The sequence below is a fragment of the Rousettus aegyptiacus genome, unplaced genomic scaffold (assembly GCF_014176215.1).
Source record: "Rousettus aegyptiacus isolate mRouAeg1 unplaced genomic scaffold, mRouAeg1.p scaffold_m13_p_17, whole genome shotgun sequence".
Taxonomy (NCBI): Eukaryota; Metazoa; Chordata; class Mammalia; order Chiroptera; family Pteropodidae; genus Rousettus; species Rousettus aegyptiacus.
This window is the reverse complement of record NW_023416292.1, coordinates 26407071-26434847: the sequence shown is the minus strand read 5'-3', so window position 1 is coordinate 26434847 and position 27777 is coordinate 26407071. Positions and strand designations below refer to the sequence as shown.

General features: G+C 53.4%; 2 protein-coding genes and 1 long non-coding RNA gene across 3 annotated transcripts; 2 read left to right on the top strand and 1 right to left on the bottom strand.

Annotated features, from left to right (window-relative positions):
• Positions 1-9554: 9554 nt before the first annotated feature.
• CRCT1 (cysteine rich C-terminal 1) lies at positions 9555-10708 on the top strand. The gene is made up of 2 exons (XM_016126072.2): positions 9555-9596; positions 10379-10708. The coding sequence occupies exon 2, from the start codon at positions 10400-10402 to the stop codon at positions 10706-10708; it is 309 nt and encodes a 102-aa protein (XP_015981558.2). The 5' UTR covers positions 9555-9596; positions 10379-10399.
• Positions 10709-12457: 1749 nt separating this feature from the next.
• LOC118612951 lies at positions 12458-15880 on the top strand. The gene is made up of 3 exons (XR_004955306.1): positions 12458-12933; positions 13773-14165; positions 15468-15880. It is a non-coding gene; the product is annotated as an uncharacterized LOC118612951 (long non-coding RNA).
• Positions 15881-21596: 5716 nt separating this feature from the next.
• On the bottom strand, positions 21597-22158 carry LOC107500637 (late cornified envelope protein 3D-like). Its single transcript, XM_016126071.2, has one exon. It carries the CDS (start codon positions 22152-22154, stop codon positions 21867-21869), a length of 288 nt encoding a protein of 95 aa, XP_015981557.2. The 5' UTR covers positions 22155-22158; the 3' UTR covers positions 21597-21866.
• Between the last annotated feature and the right edge of the window lie 5619 nt (positions 22159-27777).

Here is a 27777-nt window from a genome sequence, read left to right as displayed (position 1 = left end):
CCCAATCACAGGGGACAAGGAGAAAGCCCAGTTTAAGGCCACACTGCACTGTCTATCTAGAAGATAGGGTTATGGTCTGCGCATGTGCATTTTTAAAATTAACATGTAACTGGCAATAACATTGTGTAAGTTTCAGATGTGCAACTGTTGCTTTGACGTGTGTGTGTGTGTGTCTGTGTGTGTGTGATCTGATTGCCACTGCAGCTCAGCTACACCTCTGCCTCGCATAATTATCGGTCATTTTTTGCGGCGAGAACATTTGAGATCTAGTCTCCGTCAACCGTCGTCGCCATGCTGTGTGTTAGATCCCCGGAACGTATTTGTCTTCTTGTTGCAAGTTCGTTACCTTGAACGGTGTCTCCCCAACTCCCCGCACCCTGTCTTCTGTCAAGCACCGTTCTACTATTGCCATGAGCCTAGCTTTTTTAGATCCTAGGTATAAGCGACAGCATGCAGACTTGGTCTTTCTCTGTCTGACATGTCAGCACGATGCTCTCAAGCTTCACCCACGTGGTCACAAATGGCAAGGTTTCCTTCTCCCTCCAGGCTGAATTATTTCTTTGTACACATGTGCCATGTCCTCCTGGTGACGGACACTGGTTGTTTGCATACCTTGGCTATTGTGAAGAACGCCGCAATGGACATGTCGCTTTCGAATCCCAGGTATTGTCGGGCCATATGGTAGCTCTATTTTACATTTCTTTTGAGAAACTTGTGTTTTCCGTGGTGGCTGCACCCATTTATGGTCCCACCAGCACTGCGGAGGGTCCCCATCGCTCCGCATCCTCTCCGGCACTCATTATCTCTTGTCTTCTTGATGGTAACAATTCCGACAGGTGTGAGGTGGTATCTCATGGTGGTTTTGATTTGCGTTTCTCTGACAATTAGTGATACTGAGCATCTTTTCATGTATCTTTTTTTGCCATTTGGACATTTTCTTTGGAAAAATATCTATTCAGTTCCTCCGCCCATTTTTAAATCAGATTTCTTTTTGTTATTGAGTGATATGAGTTTTTTTAAAAATATAGAGATATTAACCTCTTATCCGATGTATTTTTTGTAAGTACTTTCTCTCATTTCGTAGATTGTCTTTCCATTTTGTCGACTATTTCTTTTCCTGTGCAGAATCTTTGAGTTCGATGTAGCCCCACTTGTTAAATTTTGCTTTCGTTGCTTGCGCTTTTGGTGTTAGGTCCAAAAAAATCATCACCAGGACCAATGTCTACGGGGTTTTATGACCTCGGGCCTTAGGTTTAAGTCTTTAATCCATTTTGAGAATTTTCGTGAGTGGCGTGAGTTAGGGGCCCCGTTTCACTTTTCTGCATGTGGCCGCCTAGTTCTCCCAACACTATGTTCATATTCTAACCATCTGGGACTCCTGGCCTGTCCTCTTCTTTGACGGGATGTACAGAGAAGGGGCTGATGGGCCCCGCGGTGTGAGGGACGAGCGTGGGGTCCACTGTCTGCAGTGCTGGGGTATGATCCTGGCGCCTTCTCTAAACTATGACCACACACAGGTTGCTTGGCCTCTCCGGGCATTGCTTTTCGCTTTGAATGACAGGGGCAATAACCTTCTTTTCTACTTAGCAGGATTATTGTAAAGATTCAAAAAAGACATAAAAACAAAAACATCTTATAAATAGTAAAGCACTGTCCATAGGGGAAAGAATGAGAACCTTCCCCCTTCTCATCTTTCCTGAGAAGAGATACAAGTAGTGTCTTGATAATTCAGAGACGCCCCAAGGGGTGACAGTCTGTCCATTCTACGTGACAGATCTGTGAGGCCTGATGCAGGGTCTGGGAGCTGTGGGCTGGAAGAGGGCCCCGGCAGTGCCCCAGCGACCCTGACGCCGCTGACTTTCCAGCGACCGCTGGTCACCGTTGTAGAAGACAATAGTGATAATGACGAGAATAAGAAGGACTGGATTTACTGAGTGCTTCTTCCTACGTGTCGGGTCCAAGGCCAAGGGCTTCGTGGGCATTAGCGCAAGGAGGCCTTCTACAACCCTACGAAATTGTCGCTGTTATTATCCCCATTTCATGGGCGAAGAAGCAGGTTCAGGGAGGTCCCGCGGCCCGGATGCGGCGTAACCCCAGGCAGCATCATTGTTTCTCTCTGAGAATTTTCCCTGTCGTCTTTTCACGGAGCTTCCCCTGGGCCAACGGCATCCTGTCGGACTCAGAGATGTGAGCCATCAATTCCAGACGTCGGTGGAAATGATTTCAGTAAATTCAATCTCATTTTAAGCAATTAGTTCACATTCTGAAACTTAAAGCTATTCAAAAAGAAATCTAGGCCTACATGTTGGTTTCCCATTGCTGCTGTATAAGAAATGGCCATAAATGTGGTTTAAAACAACACAGATTGACTCTCTCACAGTTCCATAGCCTGGAAGTCCGGGGTGGGACCTCCTGGGTCAACATCTGTTGTCAGAGCTGTGTCCCTCTCCAGGCTGTGGAGGGGGGGGGCATTTCCTGCAGGGGAGGGCCTATTTCCTGGAGAGGAGGGCCCATTTCCTGGAGAGGAGGGCCCATTTCCTGGAGAGGAGGGCCCATTTCCTGTAGGGGAGCGCCCATTTCCTGTAGGGGAGGGCCCATTTCCTTGTTATCTCTGGCTTCCTTAGCTCATGGCTGTTTTGCAAGTGCAGCACTCCAGCTCCTTCCATTGTCACACTTTCTCTCTCTGACCTTGTACTGTTGCCTCCCTCTTATTAAAGACCCTGGTGATGATATCGGACCCACCTGGACAATTGAAGATAATGTCCCCATCTCAAAAATTTTAGGCTAATCGCGTCTGCACAATTCTTTTGGCTGTGTAAGGTCACAAATTCGCAGGCTCTGGGGCCTGGGACGTGGTCATCTTGTGGGGAGGGGCATCACTCTAATACAGAGTACATCAGCGCAATACTGAGTAGTGAAAATAAGACAAAGAAATAACAAAATTGCCTTCCCAGTGTTACACTCCAAAACCAGCACTTAATGGATGGGAGAGGCACTCGACGAAGCCCCCCACAGACGTGGTCCCCCAGCCAGGTCTAGCCACAGGGGGCATGACCTACCCCGGAGCACAGGAAGGGCAGTCAGAGGGCAGACGTTTTCAGGACCAGGGCTGGAGGTGTTCAGGTGACCCGACGAGAACGTCTGGATTTGCCGGCCACCCCAACGTGAGGTCGTTATGCGGCCCGCCTCCCCAGCACCTCCGGATTATGACTTGACCTCTTGGAGTTTTCTTATGGGAAAAGAATGCACCATCGGGCCGTGTTCCTCTTCGTGGATCGCTGTCATCATGTCCTGTGAGTTAGCTGCAGTGACTCAGCACCCCCAGGACTGCCGAGCTCAGAGGCACGGACAAAGCCGAGCTTCCGGGCCACGGAACTTTCATGGAGGCGTTCCACCCGGGGGCGGGCTCTGCGGGCCTGCCGGTGGGCCCGACCCTGGTGACAGAGGACCCTGCCTTTCGGACACGGAGACTCGGTTCCTGTGATCACTGAGAGCAGAGCAGTGACAGTTACTTCCGACTTTTCTAAATGCAACTCAGACAGTAATTCACACGTTTATTACCATTTCCACCTCCACTTTGATAGCCACATTTCTCATAAAAGAAAGCTTGCTGGAAAAAAAATAATCACAAGAAGGAATAAAACATTCGAGAGGCGGGCTCCGGGATGGAGAGAGGGCTGGCGGCAGGCGTCGGATTCCGGCTCTGTTTTACTCCCCGTGCGACGCGGGCAGGCCCCTTTCCGCCTCCGCGCCCCGGTCTCCTCGTCTGCAAAATCAGGGGCGTGAGACTCAGTCCGGGATTCTCAGCCTCGACCGCACGTGAGAACGTTCGGAGCACGTCAGTTCCCCGGGTCACCAGGGGCCAGGACCCTCTTCACGTGTCCTGTGCCAGTCCGTGACCTGTCCGGAGTTTTTAACGTCAATCTGGGCTCAGACGTGTTGGAGGCACCGCGTCCTCCTCATCGAAGAGGAAATTCACCTAAACTAGAAAATGAAAATGGAGTGTCCACCACCTGCGGAGCGCTCAAGTCGGTCCCTTAGGGGTTCCTGCGCTCCAAGACCTTGGCGTGAGTCGGCGAGGTGGCCGCGTGCCCAAACCATCGTTAAGTGTAAGGGACTAGACGTTGTTCCTTTGAAAACTCGTCATAGCCACGTGTTAAGTGGGAAATTCCTTTCCCGTCTATGGGGCTGCCTCTCCCAGAAGCTCCGCGCACGCGCCGTGCGTACTGTCTCATACTTCTCAGCAGGGAGAGGGGGAGGGCGGCGGCTCCCGCCCCTGAGCGGCCTCCCCGCCCCCACTCCCGGTGGGCCTCACCTCACCGCCCGCCCCTGCGCACTGACCTTTAGAATGGCACGTCATCAGGTGCCACTTTCAACATTCACCGAGCGCCTCCTAGGAGCCCCGCACAGCTCCCGGAGCTTTATGGACGCTGACTCAGGTCCTCTGCAGCCCATCCCGCGAGCTAAGCGTGGTCACTTTCCCATATCGCTGACGAGCACCAGGAGACAGAGGGCTCACGTCTCTTGCTTGTCCAAAGTCGCAGGGCTGGTAAGTGGGGGAGCTGGGATTCAAACCCAGAGGTCGACTCTAAAACTCAGGCTCCTGACCACTTAAAAATGGCTCCTGTGTCCTCCATGAACTGCCCTGCGGCTGCCCAGAATGTGCTTAGAAAAATAAGAAACGAATAAAAAAAACAGACAACAACGTGGGGAAGGCTATGTCACAATGTTAAAGGTTAGTCAGGTAAACTCATATAAGCGCTGTGGTAAGGTCTAGGTAAAGTCACAAGAAAACACAAATTACTAAAAAAAAAAAACAAAAACAAGCCATACAGAGTAGAAAAGGCTGGGAAAAAGTAAAAAAAAGAGTGAAAGGAAACCAGAAAAATATTAAGACTACTAGGGCGATGGAATTACAAGGGAACTTTAAATTCTGATTTTTGGCATTTTTTCAGAATGATTATACTTTTTTTGTAATACTTTCTTTACATTTTGCTGGAAGAAAACATGAGGGCTAAGCTCTGAGACTGCGAAGTACAGCTTGGGTTTCAAAACTCGGCAGATCGGTAAACTGCAAGTTAAGATATTTTCTCAGGGATGTAAGAGTATCCGTACGATTAGACTCTTTTTAAATGAACACTCCGAATTGAGAGTCCCAGACAAGGTTCTAAGAACTGTATGTATATTTCCTAATTTAGTGGGTAGAGACCACTATTAGCCCCTTTTCATAATGATAATTTAGTAACTCGCCTGAGTTTGCAAAGCAGGCTCATTTCCTCGCACTGAAGTTTTCATTATGAACACGCCGTATTTGGGCTACCGTTACAGCTAAATAGATTTTGGATGACTTTTCCTGGAGAGCTAACTTGCCCTCAGAATATTGTTCGTAGGGGGAAAGAAAGCTTTGAATTCCATCATGGGCTTGCCAAAACTATGGACACCCTCCCCCCACATGAAGGTCATTTATACAAAAAAGTTCATTTATACGAAAAACAAACAAAAACAAAACAAAAAAAAAACAAACGAAAAAACCGAAACTTCCCAGCTTGGACGCTTTATTCTTAGGGATGACCGGAGCTGATGCCTCACCCGGCCACCCCCATCTGAATCTGGTTCTCCTGCTCTGTACCCCGGGCATACACCTGGTCCCTGCCTGCCACCTCGCCCTCGGCTGGCCAGAGGCCCCTCCTTTAGTGCCAGACTTGGTAAGAGGAGCCATTCCTGGACTTCTGCCCTCTCAGAGGGATCATCAGTGCTGAATCAGGGCTCTTTGTGAGTTCTGTAGATAGGTCAAGTTCAAGTTCAGGTAAAGAGCGCAGCAGCCCGGCCACCCACACCATCTGCATTAGGCCTGCCTAAAATAACACCGTTGAGATGTCAAGCATTCTTAGCCTGAGTATGGCATCACCTAAGAATGAAAAAGCCACATTAGATCATTGGCTTGGGCCTGGCATTTTATCATGGATCTCTATCCTTATTCTAAAAAGGGTGATTTGGTTTCCATACTGGGAATTCTCCCCCTCCATGTCCTGCACCAAGGAGGAGAGAGACTGACCCAGCTCAGGACGCGGAGAGCGTAGCAGAGCTGCCCGTGAGCTTGACAGGTGTCTGTGTGCAGCCCACAGCACCCCGTCACTGTCCCCAAGGCCCGCGGTTCTCGGGCGCCGTCCCTGGGGCTTAATAATGCGTGGCATGCTTCTGGAGGGAAGACTTGGGTCCTTGGGATGTGAGAGGAGGGTAGTCACCCAGGATGCCTTGCGAAAGGTGCCGTCGGCATCCCGCACGTGGTCAGCGCCTCCCGATGCCAGGGCAGAGCGGGGGCAGCATAAAAGGCAGAGGCTCCGGACAGCACCTCAGTCCTCCTGCCTCCCGGGCCATCTGCTCCAGTGTCCGAACCAGGTAAAGTAGATGCTCTTGGTGCTGGCGTTGGGGGCAGAGGGAAGCCCTGGGTAGAGAACAGCACTGGAGGAAGACAGGGAGAAAGGAAGCCGGGATGGGGTTTCTTTTTTTTTTGGGGGGGGGGAAGGTCGGGGAAGGGAAGGAAGGGCTGCTGTCTCCTTGGAGCTGCAAGGGACTCATTTGAAATTATGGGGTTCCTGGGTTGCAGCCTTTTGCATATATCTCTTAACACATTTGGGGAGTTTGGGGCTTAAAAATCTGATTGCCATAGAGATGAAACCTTGTGAACTCATACTTCAGTTTTAAATGTAAGGAGGTCATCTTGAGTTAGCGAACTTAAAGCTGCTGTACTGCCTTTCAGCTGCGCCCAGCTCCCGCCGAGATGTCCTGCCAGCAGAACCAGCAGCAGTGCCAGCCCCCGCCCAAGTGCGTCCCCCAGTGCGTCCCCAAGTGCCCCCCGAAGTGCCCCCCGAAGTGCCTCCCAAAGTGCCCCCCGAAGTGCCCTCCAGTCTCCTCCTGCTGCAATGTCAGCTCTGGGGGCTGCTGTGGCCTCAGCTCCGGGGGTGGCGGCTGCTGCAGCTCCGGGGGTGGCGGCTGCTGCAGCTCTGGCGGTGGCGGCTGCTGCCTGAGCCACCACAGGCCCCGCCGATTCCACCGCCGCCGCCACCAGAGCTCTGAGTGCTGCAGCCAGCCCTCGGGGGGCTCCGGCTGCTGCGATGGGGGCTCTGGCTGCTGCCCCAGCTCTGGGGGCTCCGGCTGCTGCTGACCTGGGCCGTGAGGAGCCCAGAGGGGTGGCACTGGAGGGGCCACCATGCCCATGCCCATCCAGCCCCAGCCCTGTCCTCTCCTCGTTCCCAAGGGGGGTGCTTCAGAAATGTTTTGCGTTCCCCGCTCCTTCCCGCCCACCGGCCTGACTCTCATCTCCGACAGTTTTTTGGAGGCTCTGGCCTTGGAGTCCTGTCAGACGCTGTTTTTCTGTCACAATAAAGCTTTTGATTCCTGATGTCACCACCTCCTGCCAGTTTCGTTTGTCTCTCCCGCTCCCCGCCCCCTCATCAGGCCGTCTCCCCTTAAGGACAAGCGAACACTGAGAACACAAGAGCGGGAAACAGCCCCCGGCGGCGGCGCTGAAGCTGCTCAGCCCCCTGGGCTCTGAACGGGGAGGGGACCGACGGCTTGACGGGAAGAGCCGTGTCCGAGATGTCGCACGGACACAAGCCAAGCCGTGCTCGGGGCGGGGAGTGGCGACACCCAGGTCGCAGCGAGCGGAGACAGCCCGGGCCGCTTTCCTTCAAGCATGGGGAGAATTCGAGAGTCTGGCTCTCTGAATCGTAGGGGAAAAGCCCACCGAAGCGCGCAGGAGCGGGCTCCCTGCCGGCCTGAGCCCCGGCTTCGTGGGGGGAGCGGAGGGGAGCCCCCACGGGGTGTTTCCGGGCCAGCGGGTTACGAGGCTGGTCTGACACGTCTGAGCCCGTTTTCTCTGCACCCTGAAAGCCCGAGTTTGGGTCTGAGCAGAGAACCAAGAAGGACGCCCTCCTCTGCGTGGGCGGATGTGTGTGATGTTTCGGTGACTGTACGGGGTTTTCTATTTCCTGTAAAAATAGGCTGATTCCTCCAGGAGATACTCAGATTAGAGTGTCTGCGACAGAAATGATAACTCCAAGTCAGCCTGTTACGTATCAGACAGACAACTAGCCCTTCTGTTGACAAACGTCAACAGTGTTGGGTAGAGTGACTTAGACGTGAGGCCACAGCAGGCGATGAGCATGTGCGGGCCCAGGTCACCTCCCCAGGGAGATCCTGTCCCCATCTTGTTGTCTCATTAATTCCTTCTCTTCTCTAATACTGACCTCGCCTTCTGGAATGTCTCACCTGTGCTCACCAATAGGCGACCCTAGGTACCTGCAACCTGTTAGTCAGGCTCTAAAGCCGAGTAAAGGAAACTGGTGTCTTTTGTGACTTACCTTTCCTCGTCTGTTCCCTTGTGCCACACCCTGCTCCCTCACCCCAAAACCGATGTCTCACCATCAACTCTCGAATCCTTAGTCTTGGATTTCTTTAACTCACATAATGGTTGTGGGCAGTTGCATTGATTAAGGAGAGGTCTGAAGCCAGCTGACCTCCGAAGTCCCAGTTCTTAAAAATGAGTGACTCTAAACCTCACTTTTCATGGACACTTTGGACCTTGAGAAAGATCCACCTTCCTCTCTCCCTCCCTCCCTCCCTCCTTCTTTCCTTCCTTCCTTCCTCCCTCCCTCCCTCCTTCCTTCCTTCCTTCCTTCCTTCCTTCCTTCCTTCCTTCCTTCCTTCCTTCCTTCCTTCCTCTTCCATTGGGCAGTGGCCCCAGGGAGGACCCATCTTCAAAGGGAGTCTGGGGAGGGGGCGAGGCGCAGTCCCGCCGGCCGGCATCGCCATCACCATCGGACAGTGTCCCGCACACGGTTCTCTCTTCGGGCCAGCAGGGCTGTTGGAGACACAGCAACAGCCCTGCAACAGCATCTGCAGCTTTTCCGGTGCTAATGGTCCCATAACTGCCCGGCTTTTCCTTCCTGCCTCGGGTAACAGAAGGAACTCGCCACCGGGGTTCCCGTAGGCACGTGCCCACTGTCATCTTCACTCAGCCCCTCTGGAGGCATCTGGCGAAGACCCGCGGGGTTTTCACGTAGGTCGTGGCTCGACCTGAAGAGCCGAGGACCACAAACCAAGGGAACGCGTGAACGAACTACCAAGTAGATGACCACACAGGGGTGGATGTGTACAGGAAAACGGTGTGCGTGCGTGCGTGCGTCCGTGTACATCTGCACTGTAGAGAAGGGTGAAGAGAATCAGGCCCGAGAAAGGTCCCCAGACGTCCCTCTCTTGGGCCCGGTGCCTCGTCTTCACCCACACAGCCCTCCAAGCTACGAACTGTGTGCTATTTGGAAAGAAAACATGCCTCAGCAATCCTGACACCTCTGTGCAGTGACTTGAATATCCACGTGCACCACCTACAATGCTACCTAAGTGACAAATGTCTCTGGGATGCGAGTGTCAGCTGAGCATGTCTACTGACATGCTCAGAAATGGGCCCCTCCCAAGAGGTAGTTCAGAAATGCATCTTATAAAAGGTTCCTTGGCTGGACACGGCTCAGTCCACAGCCGAGCAGGTGGCCCACTCCAGCTGGAGAACGAGTGTCTTCTGGTGGAGCCAGGGTCTGGTAAGTCTCAGAGGGGACCTGGGGGTGTGGTTGAGAAGAGCCGGAGGTAGACGGCAGCTGGCGGGCAGAGGCAGAAGGGGAGCCTGCAAGCACCCTGAGCTTCAAGAGAGCCAGCCTCTGGTGGTACCCATGAAGATGGGGAGGCCAGCCGGGCAGGAGGTGGGGTGGGGTGGGGTGGGCTGGTGACTTCAGCAAGGTTCTGTGGCAACTTTGTAGCGAGCAGGATGTGACCGGAGCCAGGTCTTTAGGTCCCTGGTCTGGGGTGCATTTCCGGCGACACCACTCCCCTCTTCCTGTGGTTGCGGGGGGCCTGACAAGGGTGGGCAGGCAAGACAGGCGGCACCCGCCTCCGGCCCGTGCGGAGTCTGTAGACCCCGGCGCTGGGGATGATGAGAACGCGATTTGGGTGTCTTCTAGCAGACGAGGTGTTTATACAACGCCGATAACGATGCGAACATCGCTGGAAAGTCTGTAGCCACCCCGAAAAGTGGGGGGAAAGGGCCTGGTGACGATTTCAGACGGGATCCCGCGGATACACGGCCTCCACGTCCTCTGCATTCCCACCGTGGAGCGTGGGCGGCCCCGATCCTTGTCCCGGGAGATGCGAAGCCGTCGCGGGTCCGCGCAGACCGGTGCCCGCGGCGCACGCGCTCGGGGCGCCGGTTCGGGGTCGTTTCTCGGCTCCCCGTGCGTTCTCGCTCGCACCAGGCCGGGCTCCCAGCACCGGGTCCCCAGCGCCCCGCGGTGCGCGGCGCGCGTGCCAAACGCTGCTTGTCTTGCAGGTTCACGGTGACGACCCCGCGATGTCCTCCCAGCAGAGCGCCGCCTCCGCCAAGGGCTTTTCCAAGGGCTCCGCGCCCGGCCCCGCGCCCGCGCCCGCGCCCGCGCCCGCGCCCTCGTCCTCCTGCTGCGGCGACTCCGGCTGCTGCGGCTGCTGCGGCGACTCCGGCTGCTGCGGCGACTCCGGCTGCTGCGGCGCCGCCTCCACCGGCTGCTGCTGCTTCCCGCGCAGGCGCCGCCGGCAGCGCGCGCGCGGCTGCGGCTGCTGCGGCGGCGGCAGCCAGAGGTCGCAGTGCTCGGGCCAGAGCCCGGGCTGCTGCGGCGGCTGCTGAGGCCGCCGCCGCCCGCGGAGCCCCCGCCCGCCCCAGAGCGCCCCGCCCGGCCCGCCGCCCCCGCCCCGCGGCCCCGCCGCCTCCCTGCGCTCGCGCGCGGGCCCGGGCCTCCGAGGGCGCCCCGCATCCAGGTGACACTGCACCCGGGTGTCCGGAAGCCCACCGCGTGCTCAGCCCCCGCGAACCTCCCTGCCCCCCGCGAGCACTTCCTCTCCGCGCGGGACGCCGGGCGCCTGCACGCAGCAGGCGCCCCGCAAATGCCCGTGGCGCCGATGGACCCTTAAAGACATGTCATAATAAAACTACCTCCTGAGAACACCTCTTTTGCTCTTTGTTCCTTTGTTTGTGTGTTTGCTGTCCTGTGCTGTAGCTCCACCCTCTCCCTGTCCCCCCCGCCCCCCACTCGCACATCCTGGGCCCTGGCCTGACCGGTGTTACAGGCAGAAAACCAGGATTCAGGCCCAAACAGGAGAGGCTGTTCTGGCCCTTCGTCGAGTAGCAGAGGTCGCCTGTGGGGCCGAGCGGAGTTCTACGGACTCGGTGTCGCACACTCGTTTAGTTCTCTCAGTGACTCAGTGAGGTAGGTGCTATTGTCCCCATTTTATAGAAGAAAAACTGAGGACAGGTACCGTGCTCAGTCACTCAGCCAGTGCGTGATAGAGAAGGCTGGTTGCGGGATACCAAGCTCGCGCTCTTATCTGCTCTGCTGGGCCCCGGGAGAACCTTCCGGAACCTAGCTCAGTCTCCCCTCCCCCTCCGAAAAAAGGCTTGGATTTGCAACTCCCGGCTTTGGAATCAGGTTCGCCTAGACTCTTAGTTATTTGTTTCCACATTGCCACAGAGGGTCACGGACCCAGCGCCGGGCCCGCTGGGTGGGGAAACGCAGCAGGAGGCTTCTCCGCGTGGGTGGCCGGCCAGGGGCCCCCACCTCCGGAACACTGCCGGGGTGACGTCCCTCCCTCAGACCCACAGGAGCGTCAGTCTCCGGAGGCTGTGACTGTGATGGTGGGGGGGTCCCCCGAGTGGGTCAGAGGACACAGACCGCCCCACTCGTTTCAGGAGCGAGGCAGGAGGGGGACGATGTCCCCAGCGGCGACACCTGCCTGTTGGAAGGGCCAGAGGCAGGAGCAGCGGCCGAGATGAGGGGAGCAGCAGACACTGCTTACCAAGCGCCTGCTTGGTGCCAGGCGCCGGCCCAGGCACTTTGCACACGGTCCCTCATTTAACTCTCACGATCACCTCAAAATAGAGACACGAGTTGTTGTTGTTTTTAATTTTTTTTTTTATTTTTCACGTGTGAGGGAACGGCTTCAGGGAATTTCAGAGACTTGGCCGAAGTCACACAGCTTGTGCGTGTCCAAGGCCCCCGGATGTCGAGCGAGGGGATGAGATTCGAAGCCGGGTCTGTCTGACTCCAGAGTTCATGTTCTCAGACTCAGCCTCATGGTCTACCGCTTGGATATCACCACCCCCCAAGGGGGAGGGACACCCGGGCCTCTGCGGACGCGCTGGGCCCCTCGCAAACCGAAGCTTGGCGTCTTAGCTACTGTTTCATCAATGAGCCAGTGACTAGCAAGCCCCATCATGGCGTCCGCCCGGCAAAAAGTGTGCGCTCAGAGATGAGATCGCGAATGCTCCGTCCACTCACCCGGGGGGTTTAAAGGTGAAGACAGGCGACCGGCCGCCATCGGGGAGGCTCAGAAGGGCAGCCCCGCTCGGGCTGGGAGTGGCCCTTCCTTGCGCCTCTGAGATCCTGTGATTCTCAGTGGGAGGTGATTGTAGAAACTGTTTACAAACAGATGCTATCACCTGCGGTCCTGCCGCTCCCACAGATGACGTGTGTTGCAGCAATGAGCCCCGGGACTTGGCGGCCGGTGAGGCGGGAAGGGAGCACCGCCTGACTCAGAAGAGACGGATTGGAAATCCAGCTCCAGGACTGGGGACGACCCTTGAGCAGGAAGCTGAGGCCTGAGTTTGGGGAAAGGACAGTGATTCACCGAGAGGCACGTGGATCTGAATGGAAGCTCACATCCTTACACGTGAGGCCCGCCGATTGGATCCAACCGCTGACCCTGCACAGCTCTCAGGCCTCCGCAGGGGGGCTCCGACGAGAGAGACTTGGGCGTTCTAAGAATCGTTTCACTATGGAAACCTAGAAAGCTACTTGGGTTGGGCAAGAGCCGTCCACTCACGGCCCGACAGCCTTTCCTCATTTCCTGCAGCAGGTAATGCCGTATGCAAGGCGCAGGCATTCCCTTTGAGGGGGCAGGAGTCATCCCTCAGAATGCTGGGGCTGAGGGGAATCCGGGATAAGAATTCCTGCTCAGAGGTTGTTGCTTAGTACCTTGTGACAGGCAGGATCAGATTTCTTCTTATCTTTGAGTAATAAGGCAGGATCATTAATAAGATGGTGACAGTTTTGTTGAATGTATTTTATACACGAAGGCTGCAGTTTTAGCTTAGATTGTTATTATTACAGCAGTAATAGTAACAGCTGATATTTATATAGAACTTAGCAGCTTATAAGGTGTCTTTGCCCATGTCTCCTTCACAGTTCTTTAAGATAAGTATTATCATCTCTGTTTAACCGATCGGAAGAGGCTCTGGGGGCATAAGTGAGCCACGGTCGGACCAGGCCTTCTAATGCCTTCTAATGCCAAGAGAGCCAAGAGCCAACTCTTCTCTATCTATACACTGAGATAATTGAATAATGTCACCCGTTAATTATTTAGGGATAGTGTTGTAGTCGTCATTTCATCCCTAGCATCTAAATCTGTGCCAGGTGCATATTAGAGGTCGAACAATAAATAAATTAGTGCATCATGTGTAAAGTATTGTCCTAAACGATTCTAGAAGAGGCACAAAAATATTTCTTGACCTCAAGGAGTTTATAGTCTGTTTCGAGAAAAACGGCAAATAATCAAACAAGGTGTGACCGATAACATTACATATAATACCATCACTTATGAATACGTACAATCCTTACAAATATACGCAAATACACGAAACGTCACAAGCAGAATGCGGCGTAGGGATTCAACCGAATTTGGATGATTTGTTACAGGACTTCACAGAAGGGCAAGTCACTGTGGACCGGGATTGTTCACACGACTTCGTGGGGGGAGGAGAGGCGTCTGCGCTGGACGTGAGCCCTGGGGACTCCGTAGAGAGGGGGAGTTTCACATGCTAGGCGCTGGACGATACGAGCAACTCTTCTCCAGTATTTTAGTTGGAGAGAAAGTCAGGTGTCTTTCAAGGAATAAGAGACAGCGTTATAATACAGTGCGACATGGTGTGCGCTTGAAGTCAACACAGGCAGTCAGCACACAGAGAGAGGAGAACTCACCCAGCTGAGGCAAAAGGGATTGTTTGCACTTAGCCATGAAGGAGTTGGCCTACATGAAAAGAAGAAATATCCAAGTTAAAGTAAACAGCCTTCAGCGCAAAGGCGGGAGAGGTGAGCGTGTTTCCTAGCAAACGATTTGTATGGCAGGTGCTCATAGAAGCTGAGCCAGGTGGGATTGCGCAGCTGGTCCAGGGCAGATAAGGCCAGGCTCTGGCCAGCTGCCCACGGCTCCTGGAACTTGATTCTGGAGGCAGGACGAGCCAGGGCATTGTGGGGCTCGCCAGGTCTCTCTCCCGTATTTTCCATCGCACTAAAGTTACCTTAGCTTAAAAAACGGGGGTGTGGACTTCCTCTTTAGCCACTATCTTTAGCCACCCATCTCCTTTCCTTAGTGTCTTTGTCAAATTTCAAAGATTGCCGTGCATCGTTTTAGCTTTTATTTAAACCTTCCTTGATACCGCTGAGTAATGCTTGTCCCAGCCAACATTACGCTGGATGGCCTCTCTCCAGAGCCACCGAGTCACCTCTCCCCCCGCCCTCCGGTCTCTCTCCGCTCCCCGGGACCCCAGCCCTCAGTGTGGCGTCGTCCGCTGTTGACCGGTTCCTGCGCCTCGTTTTGGGACACCGTACTTCCTTTGGCGTCTTCTGACCCTGTGGACTTTTTCTTCTCTGCTAATTTCTTCTCTGCTATCCTCTTTCTTAGCTCCACTTCTAGATCTACCCGTAACTTAGGTCCAGCCCATGCCTCCCCGACATCCTCTTCTTCACAGAGACACCTCATTCCTGGACTCACTTCTGTCGAGGGCCTGATACGTGCGAGGCTCTCGGGTGTCTCCGAAATCACCATCTCCAGGCACAGTATTTCCCGAAAACGACAGGTGAAAAGTCTCTGATTCTCACGAAAGTGTTTCATTTGGATATCTCAGGCACATTCCAGACTAAACGTAACTACTCGCGAACAAGTTTTTTTTTTTTTTCTTTTTTTCCAGATTTCTCTCCTTTGGAGGGTGGGCCACTGTCACCACCCACACCAGGAAACCGGAGTGACGTCCTAGATTCCTTTTCTTGCCTTTGTCTCTAACCAGTCATCGAGCTGTATTGCTTTCTCCTTCCCGCTAGCTCTCCCTTCTGCCTTTTCATCTCTACTACCACCTTTTATTCCTCAGCAAGAAAGCAGGTGGGAGGGTAGGAAGTACCGGATCCGGGCGAGGAAACTATGGCCCGCCTCCGGCCAGAGGGAGCTGGGGCCGGAAGTCCTAATCCATGCCTGCCGAAGGGACTATATTTTAAATTTTTTTATAGTTCTTTTTAAGATTTTTTTGTAGTGTTGTCTATGTATTTTCTTGCATTTTAAATTTAGTAGTTATTGTTTCTAAGAATTTGAAATGTACTTATTTTTCTGATATTTACCAGCTAGTTCCTCAGTCTGAAGCGTTTTGGCAGTCCAGTCCTTTTTATAGATCATATCGACTTTCACGGAAGATGACCTCTTAATTTAAAATCGCGAAACGCTCAGGAAAACAGTCCCATGTGAATTCATCTTCGGTGGAACCGTGTTTGCGGGCGTCTTAGGTGGGATGCTGATTTCAGCTGGAATCACTCAGCTTTGGGATTCCCAGACCGCGCGTGTCAAACAGCAAAGGATGAGAGGCGCAGACTGTGTTTATTCATCTTACGGGCTCATTCTCTCGCCCTCCCCTTGAGCCCCAGGCAGCGGCAGACAAGCACCCCTTTTCACTGAGGACGGCTCCTTTATGGCGTCCAAGGTCGTCTGTTCGACCTCACGGCCTTAGATCCTGAACCCTAGGAAATGACTCTCCCCGTCTCAGGAAGCTGCCGGGTCCACGCGTGGCTTCCTCGTCCGGTTTCAGTTTTCCTTTCTTCCTTCAATTGTGGACCTTGGGGACTTTTCTTACTTTCTTGCAAGCGGAGCTAGGCGTCAAAAGGACATTGAGTGTGCTTTATCTAACACGCAAGATGGTTATAGCACACAGACGTCACAGCGGTCCAAAAATCAATATTGCCAGAACCCGTAATAGGTTCTTTGAAAGTTGCAGACTGTTTCCTAAGGGGAATTCAAGGAAAGGACTTCTGCTCTTTTGGGGGCCAAGCATGCCTGGGGGACCAGCGCGATGGGTGGTACTTGATGCAAGCGAACCTCAAAGGGAAACCGGGCCCAGGGACCGCAGCTTGGCCCTCACTCCCTCCAAGCAAGGCGGGTTTCTTTTGTAGCTACGAGGCTCCGGGATTTGTAGGGACAATGGGAGTGTCCCACAGGTCCTGGCATGTCCTCGTCCGCTCCGCAATGCGATCCGTATTACAGAATTGTTCAGAAACAGCTGTTGATTGATCGATGACAGCGCAAACTCTGCAATTGAATCCTCGCTTTGTGCTTTGTCCTCATCAGAAAATCACACCAGGGCGGGGCGCAGAGCAGAGCAGCACGGTCACCCCGCGCCCCGCCCGGCCCAGAAACGCCCCAAGGATGCCTGGCTGGATTTCTGGCGTTGTAGCCATTCTGTACACAACGCATCCGCAACTAATAACAAAGCAGAAATGATTCAGGTGTTACTTGTTCAGTTAAAAACATGTTTTTGAAAAACACTTCGAAGGGTACACAGCCCCAGGTTCACACTATCTACAACGTTTGAAGGGATCGTTGGAGACCATGAGCTACGATCGCTCACTGGGCGCAGGAAAAAGTCCCTTTCGAGGTAACCTGCCTGATGCTTGGTCACACCTGGAGGTGGGACCTTAGTGCGCTGCCTCGTGAGACAGGTTATTTCATTTTGCAAATTGTGAAGTTTTGGAAAACCTCTGTAGTACGTTTTCAGGATTAATGTAACTTTATTATTGAATAATTGTGTTCATTGTAGAAAAAGACGAATATAAATAAAGAAAAGATAAAGTAACTCATAATTCTATTATTGACAGGTAATCATTTTTACACCTGGTCATGTATTTCTCTACACAAACTTTTATTTTTTCTTTTAACAAAAATGTATTCAGGCTGTGAATGCTTTTTTTTTTTTTAAAATCTTAACTTTTCATTCAAAATATTATGGTCTCTTTTCCTGACACCAAGCATTCATTCATGGGAGGCTTCTCATGCCAGAGGACCTTTCCAGTCTACGAATCGCCACTCCCTATTGCCGGGCATTGTCTTACCGCTTATTCGTTACTATAATTAAGTATGCTGTAGTGCAGTTCATGTATTCATTCAACAAACATTTAGTGGGCAGCTTAACTCTGCCTAACAGAATGAACACAGCTCCTTCCATACCGTACAACACCTCGCCCATGCTCACGGTGCCACAAATGTCTGGAACACGTGGCTTTAAAGTTGGTTTTTGGAACCAGGATGCAAACGAAGCCCACACTTTTGATTGATGCATCTCTTAAATTTCTTTGAATCTGTAGCAGTTTCACGTCGTTTACTTTTTTATTTTACTTTATTTTATTTTATTTTTTTATGGTGACACTGGTTAACGAAATCTGGTTCACATCACGTACTTTTAAAAAAGAAACAGATTATTCATCCCGAGGAATTTCTCGTATTTTGATTTCAGTTGATCGATTCTTTCTGGTGCCATTTAACTTCCGGGGGAGATGAGATCCCTATATTCCCCAGTATTTCTTGTAAACTGGTAAATAGATCCAGAAGCTTACGTTCAAGTTCAGTGTGTGTGTGTGTGTGTGTGTGTGTGTGGTGCAAACACACATCTGATGTGATGTTACCTCCTCGTTGTGTCATACGAGAGGCACACGTTATCCGGATGTTCTACTTCAGTGGTGTTAAACTTGGCATCTAGTATGTAAAGTCCCCTGTAAATCTTTCACCTAGTGCTGTAAGCACATGTTGATGGTTGTTGCCACAGCCATTATTTCGTTAAGGGCTAATTAATGATGATGTTCTATTTACATCATTATTCATTCTTCATTTATTAACTGAAATTGTTTTTATCAAAAAGAACTTTCCTCATCAACTATGTGGTAACCCGAAATACAATTTAGACAGGAAAGACAGAATAAATGCTAAATTCTTTCCCTTGCCAATTTTCAGAATAATGAGCTGGTGGCCTAGCACTTTCTTAAGATAATTTTTTTTTTTTAAGGAAGTATCGTTAGGTACTTACGGATTCTCTATTTTTTGCCTTGATGAATTGCAATGTGTGTTCTTTTTCAATCTCAAACTGTCTCCCCCCCACTTTTTTTTGTTTGTTTCTTGTGTTATTTGACACAACCCCAGGAATCCACTTTGGCTTCCTTGCTTTCTGGGCACCAAGATGTCGCAGAGGCACCTTGTGTGTCACCTGCCTCTCAGATCTAGCCTCGGACAGTCCCATTTTCTTTTAGCATTTAGAAATTTTAATATGGGCAGTATGATGAAAAACACTACTAAGTTTTTGTTGCTGCTAGGAACTTTTAGTGGCCAACACTAGGAAATATGTTTTGTTCTAAGGAAAACAAATCGTGAATGAATAATGACATCTCAACTTAAAATAAACATTTTTAGGATATATGCTTTTTAATATTATTTTTTAATATTATATAAGAAAGTTATGGTATTTTTTGTTTTATCCTACAAAATATATAGCTATAATTTTTTCCAGATGATAATGGCAATATTACTGCTAATGATAAAAACATCCAGTGCTATGTGAAATTTCCTTGAGACTCTTTCGGTCTTGGCAATCAAAATGTAGAGTCAAAATATTGTGTTTTACAGTTACTTCGAGTAATTCTTTTTCAGTGTAGGTGTGCTACCAACTTCATATACAGGTAGACACATTCGTTGCAGTTTGTTTTGCTGCTCAGAGATATTTGAATTTATTGCTTTTGTTTTTAATCATGTGTTAAACTTTTGCATTATTCTGAAGTCAAAATTGTAACACAAAGTACATTGAACAAAGCCCGACTTCCTTCCTTGTCCCATCTCGCCCTCCTGTACCTAGTAATTTTTATTCGTCTTTTAGTTTAGTTCACAGTTTCTTTAATTCTTAACCTTGTTTTTTTACCACTTTCACATAGGCAGGAATGGGTCCATCATCATCATCTTCAGAATAGAGGAAGCAGAATCCAGTTAAGCCGGGAGCCCTGGGGATCCAAACCCTCTCAGTTCCTTCCCCTGTTCCATACTGCCCTCTGCAGGTATCCCAGAGAATTTCATCAAGGAGTCACTCATGTCAGCCACCTAGGTTAAACAGACTGCTCGATGCAGCGATTACTCCTCCCACTGTGTCTTATTGCTAAAAGGAGAGGGCCGACTTTTCTTCACCACCTCTGGGCCGGGAAGACTTAAGATCCCTAACTCAGGAATCTACACTGCCTACTTCGTTTTAGAAAGTTCTTTTCTGATCATGAAAGTAATGCGCATTTGCTAAATTCTTGAAAACCATGCAAAGATGAATAGAATCGTGTGTGAATATGACATTGACTCCAGCTGTGCCGCATTTTCACGTTCTGTCAGGAGAATCTGTCCGTCTTTAAAAGCGGGCTTGGCCGCTGACCGGCGTTTGATCCGTTTTATGGACACGCAGCATTTTAGTGAACTATTTCACGGGGCTTTGAGGCAGGCTCTCCTCTCTCCTCACTCTGCCTCTAAACGATGACACACACGTTTAAAGAAATCTTCGTTGATTTAACTGGGGGGATTTTCCTAGAAATAGTTACTATTCTGTCAAGTCCAGTGACTTTCTAAGCTTTTGGGGTACACGGCTAAATTGGCCATGGCCGCGGACATGTACATCCCCGCTCCTCGCACACAGCCCCAAGCGCACAGAATCTGATAATTACAAAAAGGCCGGTGGGAAAAATTGTTGTTCGTTGACGAAGTCGGACCTGTCTTCACATGCACTGGCCGTTTGCAGTTCTTTTGGGAATCGCCCTCGTCCTTCCTCCATTTTTTCAGAATTGGGAAATAGTTTTTCTTCCTTTAACATGGGGGGGCTGTGGGCATGGGCGTCGTGTGGGAAGCGCGGCGCTCTCACCGCCCGTGACCGTGGATGCTGTTGGACGCAGGCCAGGACGCCCTGCGGTTGGCCGGTTCCGTTGAAAGCTCCGCGAGGGTCACTTTTGCGCCCGGAGCCGCGCGCCGCGCGGGCGCCACGCGGCGGCTGATCGGGGCCCGTGCCGCGGAGCGCCTGGGCACCGCGCACCTGGCCGCCAGGTGTCTCCGGTCGCCCTGGAGGCCCCGGCGCGCGCCCCGGCGGCCAGCGACGTGGGCGGAGCCGCGGGTCCCTCTCGCTGCGCGCGGCCGCTCCCCTCGCGCGCGTCCGACCCAGGGGCGCCCTGCCGTGGCCTCAGCGCCTGCAGACAGAACGCCCCGCTTGTGCTTTGTCGCAGGTGCGGGGCCCTTTGGGTGGCTGTGGGGACACGTCCTGCTCAAAGCACAGAAGCCTCCAGCCAGGCGGCTGCGGCTCCCCGAGGCCGTGGAGGTTGCTGGCTCCCCTGAGAGCAGGCGGCGCAGGACCCTAAGTGCAGGTCGTAGGGTCAAGGGCAGGGGCGCGCAGCCCGGAATAACAGGTGGGGTGCGGGGCGGAGCCCGCGAGGCTCGCTTTCTCGTGGGGGAGAGGGGTACACGAGCAAATGGCCACCCGTGTGACAAGGGCCCCCCATTCAGTCTGGACATGGGGCCGGGGAAGTTTGGGGGGCCAGGAAGACGGGGGCTCGTGGAGGAGTTGACATGGTCCAGCGGCATGTGTCGGTTGAGGCGTCACTGGCTGAAATGAGGGACAATCCTCCTCCCCAGGCTGGGTCCTATCACAGCGATGACCCACGAGGTTGGGAGCCTTGGTGGAGAGAGTCTACAAAGCGACACTAAACACATGAGGGGGCGCCCGCACCCGGGGCGGGCGAGGGGGGCGAGTTGCTCCGAGCCGCCGCTGCTGCCGCGCGGTGGGCGCCGGGCTGGGCTCGCAGGGGGCGCGGGCACATGCTGGACCCCACGATTCCGCTCGCGTTTAAAACCCGCGCCGTCTCTCACATCCACTTTTCTCTTCGGCCCAGTTTCCTCCCGCCAGACGCCCACGCCCAGAGCCCTCCCCCCCCACCCCGCCGCCTCTGTACCCACAAACCGAGGCTTTAACCCGCGCCGCGGGGGCCCCAGATCCTCATAGAAGAAACTGAGTCGCTGGTCACCCCAAGGTTTTCCTTTCCTCCCCTGCTCTCCCCATAGCCTTTGTCCTTGTTTGGGGTGCCCTGCCGCCCGTCCCGTCTCTGAGCCAGGGACCCTCAACACCCCTCTGACGCTGGGAGTCTCCGCTCTGCAGGGTCCAGGCCGTGAGCCAGACGGATGGCCACACCACCTCCCGGGGACGTTCTCCCTTCTGTGGGCGTGGGGTCGAAACCCGTCCCCCCCTCGGTCCCCCTCCTCTCTCCCCCTCCTCTCTCCCCCCTCCTCTCCTCCTACGGCCCCTGGAGGCAAACGGACCGGCAGTTTTCCTGGCGAGAGGCAGGAGCTGGCTCCTGGCAAGGCAGTGGTGGCCGGAGCCACCCCGGGGAGGAGAGGCTCCCAGAGCACAGTCAATGAGGCACGTGAAGCTGGGGACGCGGACACTTTATTTATTCACAGGGTCAGACACAGGCACTGAGAGCTGAGGGGGCGCATGCTGCAGGCTCCGGCAGATCCGGGGGCGTCTGCGGGGCGGGAGGCTGCGGGGGAAGGGCCCGAGGGGCGCTCGGTCCTTTCTGAAAGCATCTGGGTGTTGGCCGAGCACGCGGAGGAGGGGGCTCTGGGAGGGAACGCGCTGGCAGGATGCTCCCTGGAACTCGATTTCCTCTTAGTCGCTGGTCCCAGCGTCGGCGCCCAGGTCAGCAGCAGCCCCCGGAGCCGTGGCCGCAGCCGGAGCCCCCGGCCTGCTGGCCGCGGCCGGCGTCACAGGAGTCGGAGCTCTGGCGACGGCACCGGTGGGACCTGCGGTGCCTGTGGTGGCCCAGGCAGCAGCCGCCCTCGGAGCTGGGGCCGCAGCCGGCCCCCGAGCTGGGGCCACAGGCGGCGGGGGCCGCAGGCAGACACTGCGCTGGGCTCTTCGGGGGGCACTTGGGGGAGGCGCACTTGGGCGGGGGCTGGCACTGCTGCTGGTTCTGCTGGCAGGACATCTCGGCGGGGACCGGGCCTGGCACGCGGAGGGGAAACGCTCTGAGCACGGCAGCCTCGGGCGCTGCGCCTCGCCCCCCGCCGCGGGTTCTGCCCCGCCCTGGTCCCCTTGACCTCACTGCTGTCTACTCCCAGCTCTGCGGGGAGAGCCGGGGGCACGGAGGGGCCACGTGCCTTTGGACGAAGCACCTCCCAGGATGTCGGCGGGGCCGTGTGCGTGCCCGACAGCACCCTCGGGACGCAGCCGAGGGCCTGTACCCCGCTCCGCGGCTCGTCCCTCACCAGCGCCCGACCCGCACCGCTGCCCACGGTGGGCCCCTCCCTGCCGGTTCCACTCAGACCTGAGCCCGGGTTCCCAGCCCCGTGGCCCAGGCCCTGGCCCCTGCAGACACTCACCGGGTGCGGAGGAGGCGGGAGGCGGCTGTGCTGAGCAGGCTGTGGATGTGGAGCCCGGGGCTGGAGGCCTTTTATCCCGAGCTGGGCTGGTGACACACGGCCCCAGCACGCTGCTGCTTTCTCAACCAGGGGAGGGGACAGCCTGTCACACCCCCAGGACTAGACTTCCAGCCTTTTTCCTGAGTACTTAATTGCACAATGTCCTACTAGTGAAGTTCAAGCAGGACACGCGGTGACATGACCCCGAGGCTTCCTGGGAGCCTGACCCCCACCCCTGTCCTTTTCCTCCCTCCTCGGCTGACACTCCTGGTTCAGGACCTGCCTCCCGTGCTTTCCTGGGAGCAGTTGTGACCACGACAGAACGCTGCTCCTGCACTCACACATCTACCGAGACAGACCCCCCCCAACAGATGAGTGAATAAATCATAAAACAAACGCAAGTGTGATTGTAATTTAATGTGACTGCAACCTTCAGACTGAACCCACTGCTGCCTTCTGAGCTCCTGGCAATGACGGGGGGCCAGGGGTGCTGGGGCCTGCCTGGCGGAGTGAGCCCCCCGCACCCCACCATGGCCTCGTGGCTCCCAGGGCGCAGTGTGTTGCTTCAGGCGTGAAGGGAGCAGGTCCCGTCAGGTAGCGATGAATGTCAGCATCTAAGTAAATTGACCAGAGCCGAAAATGGCTATGGGTTTTTTAGTCAATTTATCTAAATTCAAAACTATTTGCACACGTGAATCTATTATAATGTCTAGCTATAGTAAAAAAAAAGTAATCAGAATGTCAAGCTTTAAAGATCCATATACAATTTAATTAATTTTTATATGACAATAATATTACATCATGGATTTGTATTTTCTTACGGAGAGAAATGTTCACAGCCTTTTTTTTTTAACTGATAAAAAGCAGGTGATAGAACAGTATCCACAGTTAATTAAGTGATACTTTGAACGGTGTCTTTTTAAAACCTATGGACTGGTTTCCTGCCTTTAGACACTTTTGTGTTTCTCATTTCGGTCTAAAATTCAACCACACTGAAGCCCGGTGGTCCCGGAGTCATTGCAAGACCCTTCCGAGGAAGGGCTCACATTGAGCCTTCGGAGCGTTAGCTCAGGGATGCCGTTGGGGACGGAGTCTGTGCCCCCCCTGACGGTCGCCTGTCTCCACAAGAAGCTCTTGTCCCTCCGCAGCCATGCTTTCCCTCAGCCTCCTTCCGGCTGGTGGCCAATTTCCCGACCACCCCACAGCTAGACTGGAAAGGGGACAACATGAATGACAAGAAAGAGAAAGATTTTTCACGTGGACTCTGAGGTGAGGGCGAAGAAGGAGGAAGCAGTGGAAAACTCACTACTGTTTTCACCAGTTTTGCTGGAGGGGCAAGCTAAGAGGATGCCACCGAGTAGGGCTACTGTCCCCTCGGTGTCCTGGAGGGTCCTAGTTTACACCGCGTGTCCCAGTGCGGTCACTCTGCGGTGTGCTGGTTTGCAGAGAGAAGAGACCGGCCAGAAGGAAGTGATGTTAGTGTCACACCTGGGCCCCTCTGAAAGTCCAGCCTGACTTTGGGGGGCGGGGACCAGGATGGGGACATCACCCACCATCTTCTCTGATCCTCCTATTGCTAGCCTTCCTCCCGAATTTCTTCTCACTTCATCATTAATCCCCCATATCGTCCTTTGAACAAACTTTGAGCATCAGCTGTAGATTGGGCGGCATGCTCGCCACTGAATGATAATGGGTCACAATGTAAGACATGGAAGTATGAAACTTCTAGTGTAAAAGTAAGAGAAAATCTTCATGAGTTTGTATTATGCACGATTTTTAAAGATGTGACAATAAAGGGGGCAATTCAAAAGAAAAAACCTTGAGAAATTGGACTACATCGAAATTACAAACTGCTTTTCTAAAGACACTGTTAAGAATATGCAAAGAAAGTTCACAGACTTGGTGAAAATATTTGCCAAACACGTATCTGATGAATTACATAGGTCCAGGTTATATGAAAAATGTTCAAAGATCAATTAGAAAGTAGACAGCCCGATTAAAAAAATAAGCAAAATATTTAAACAGACATTTCAACAAAGAGAGTATATGGACGGCAAACCAGCTGAGGAAAAGACACTCGACATCATTAGTCACCAAGGAAACGCGAATTGAGAGCCGACTCCACACACCTGAGAACGGCTCAAATAAAGAAATAAATGAAAGCTGACACCACCAATGACCCTTAAGGTCGTGGAGCGTCCAGATCCCATCAGTCGCTGCTGGTGGGAATGCAAAGAATGGTGCGAGCACTTTGGAAAATCGTTTGCCAGTTTCCTAACAAATAAACACACACGACGGGCCCCCAGAAACCCCATTCTTACGCATTTTGGCAAGAGCAATAAAATTTATGTTCGCGGATACACCTGTAAGTCACCGCTTACGGTGGCTTTATTCATAATTGCCCTGAGCTGGAAGTGGCCCCCGTGTCCTTCATCGGCTGAGTGCATGAGAAAGGTGACCCATCTGTACGATGGAATGCTGCCTAGCAACCAGAAGGAATGGACGACTCACGCGTGAAACGGCAGGAGGAATGCCAAGCGGATCGTTCTACCTGAAAGAAGACAGACTTTAAATGCAACGTAGGGTGTGATTCCGATTACGTGACACTCTGGAAAAGGCAAAATTATGAGGACCGAAAATAGATCAGTGGCTGGCGAGGTGTGGTGCGGGGGAGGGGTGACCACAGACAGTCACGAGGGAATCTGTTGGGGATGCGACTGTTTTATATATTAATTGTCCTGGTGTTTACACGGTGGTCTGTTAGTCGAAGCCCGAACTGTGTATATTTTAACTGCGCGATTTTTTTTTCTGTTGGTAAAATGGACCTCAAGGAGTCCAATTTAATAACAGGATAAAATAATACTTGTTAGGAATACACATGGGAAACGCGATGACATCACATTGAAAGGGGAGCAAAGGATGATACATGCGAGATCCGGGATGGTGGCCGCCTCGGCAGGGGCAGGCGGGGGCGTGGGGCGGGGTCCGCAGATGCACACGGCTTACACTTCTCGTTTCAGTCGTGCGGTGGGTTTTTGCACGGGTTATTTAAATAATAGAATGACGGATGGATGGATAAACAGATAAGCAGATAGATGATAGATGATAGATAGATCAGCAGATGGATAAAGTAATTGAGAGGGCCTTTCATGGACCAACGATGAGGAAATACTACAAACCGAGGAATAGATACTCCCCATCTGTGCACCTGATACCCGACAATAGGGGTGCAGCCCTTCCCAGGACACTGCCTCGCGGGCTCATCTCGTCTTCCCCTTCCCCAGCCCTGGTGTCCGTCGCAGAGGAGGAGGGCTGGTCCCTGTTTGCCTCTCTGCTGTTTCTTGCCGGTGGACCTTGCTCGGAAGGCTCACCCCCAAGCCGAACCCGAGGGGGAGCGCCTCCTGCCCCAGAGCTAGCGCGGGCATCGTCAGGATGTACTGCCCTCGCTTTAGGCCAGCCTGGCAGGCAGGCGTCTTCCTCAGGCGTTATTCCAGAACCCTCCGGATGTCAGGGCACCGAGACATCCTCGGAGCGCCCTGCATCTGGGGGACCTCACGCCCTGGGTTCAAGTATCTTCTTCTGTCATCACAGGCTCCTCGTGGGCTCTGGTCTGGGAAGGACGAGGTAGCGTAAGGTGGGAGGGGGTCCGCGCAGTGGGGTGAGGAGGAGGAGAAGGGGAACACGGGGGAGCGGACACGGGACTCCTCGGGCTGGGTGTGGGCGGCAGGCTCCCTACGGTCTGAGCCACACTCGCCAGGGCATGAGTCAGCCCCACAGCGTAACCCCAAAATCGCACGCCACTTGGATTAAAAGTGGCCTCGATACCTATTTCTGGAAAACCACATGACCTGGGAAAACAATTATTTCCTTCTGCGACTAAGCCTGAACCCCGGGGCGTCTGTTAGTGCCGCACCTGCATTTTTGCCTGAGGGCTCAGCACTCAATGAGCACCCACTGTCCCGCTGGGTGGTAGGGCCCCTGCAGGCAGAGAGGTGCCTCTGGGTCACTGCTGAAATCCAGGCCCAGTTCGTGCCTCTTAGATAAAGAATGGAAGAAGAATCGGGGGACAAATGACTTAAGCGACAGTAAGTTCCAGGAGATAGGAATAGCGGTGGCAGGTGGTACTTAGGAAGGAGAGAGACCCAGAGCCAACTCTGGGCAGAGGAGGAAAGCCGTGGAGTGCTGCCTCTCAGCCCAGGGTCCGCGTGGAGCAGGCAGGTCGCCGCCCCCGCCTGGAGCACCGCCTGCGAAGAGGCGACTTCCGCCCGCCACTTCCGGTTCCGCTCCGGCCTCAGGCCTCACCGTCCGCTTCAGCACGGCCGGGCCTGAGACAGTCAGGGGCGCGTGGGCGGCAGCTCAGCTCTCAGGGCAGCTGTCAGGTTGAAACTGAAGCCACACCCACAGGGGACCGGGTCTCGTTATCGAGCAGAGAGGACGGGCGACCCTGCCCGGCTCCCCCCTGCCACCGCCAGGCGTCCCTTCCCCGCGCCCAGAGCCTGTTCCCAGAAAGAATCTGGAATCGCTCATTCAAAATGAGTCAGTCGTAGATTGGAAAGAAAAAGGGCACTTTAGTCTTTACTCTTAACTTAGTGTTTGATAACAGATAGCCAGTCCCTGCAGCTTGCAGCCAGTCAGAATCGTTAGCCGTAATGAAGTTTTGTTGAATTTCACTTAGTTATATTTAAATATGTAGGTGCTGAAGTCCCGATGATAATTTCATTTTTTTAGTAAACAAGTAAGGTCTTTTCTTACCCCGCGTGAGATAAAGTTTAATGTGGAATGCATCTGTAATATCGCGGCTAAATCGAATGGGGAAACAGCATTCGGTTTCCGCAGAGCTCAGCCATCAGCAGGTCCGCGCCGAGAAGCGAGGCTCACGTGCCGCCCCCACCATCGCCGGCCTCGCAGTTTTGCAAAATGCTCCATTATCATCGCCTGCACCGTTTTTTCTTAACTCTTGCGAGCACATGAACCGTTTCCTTCCACCACCTTCTGCAGTGTCAGACTCGGTGGCTCATCGGTCCCAGCCAGGGCGGTGGGACACGCGGAGCCACGCGGGGGTGGCACTTCTCCCGGGCCCCCCTCCCTGCTCCTTCTCAGAACATCCGTTGCAAATCGTGCCGTGTCCAGGGTTGTAAGTCCCTTCCGTACTGTGACTCCGCTTCTCCCCGCGCTGCCCTGTGGGGACCG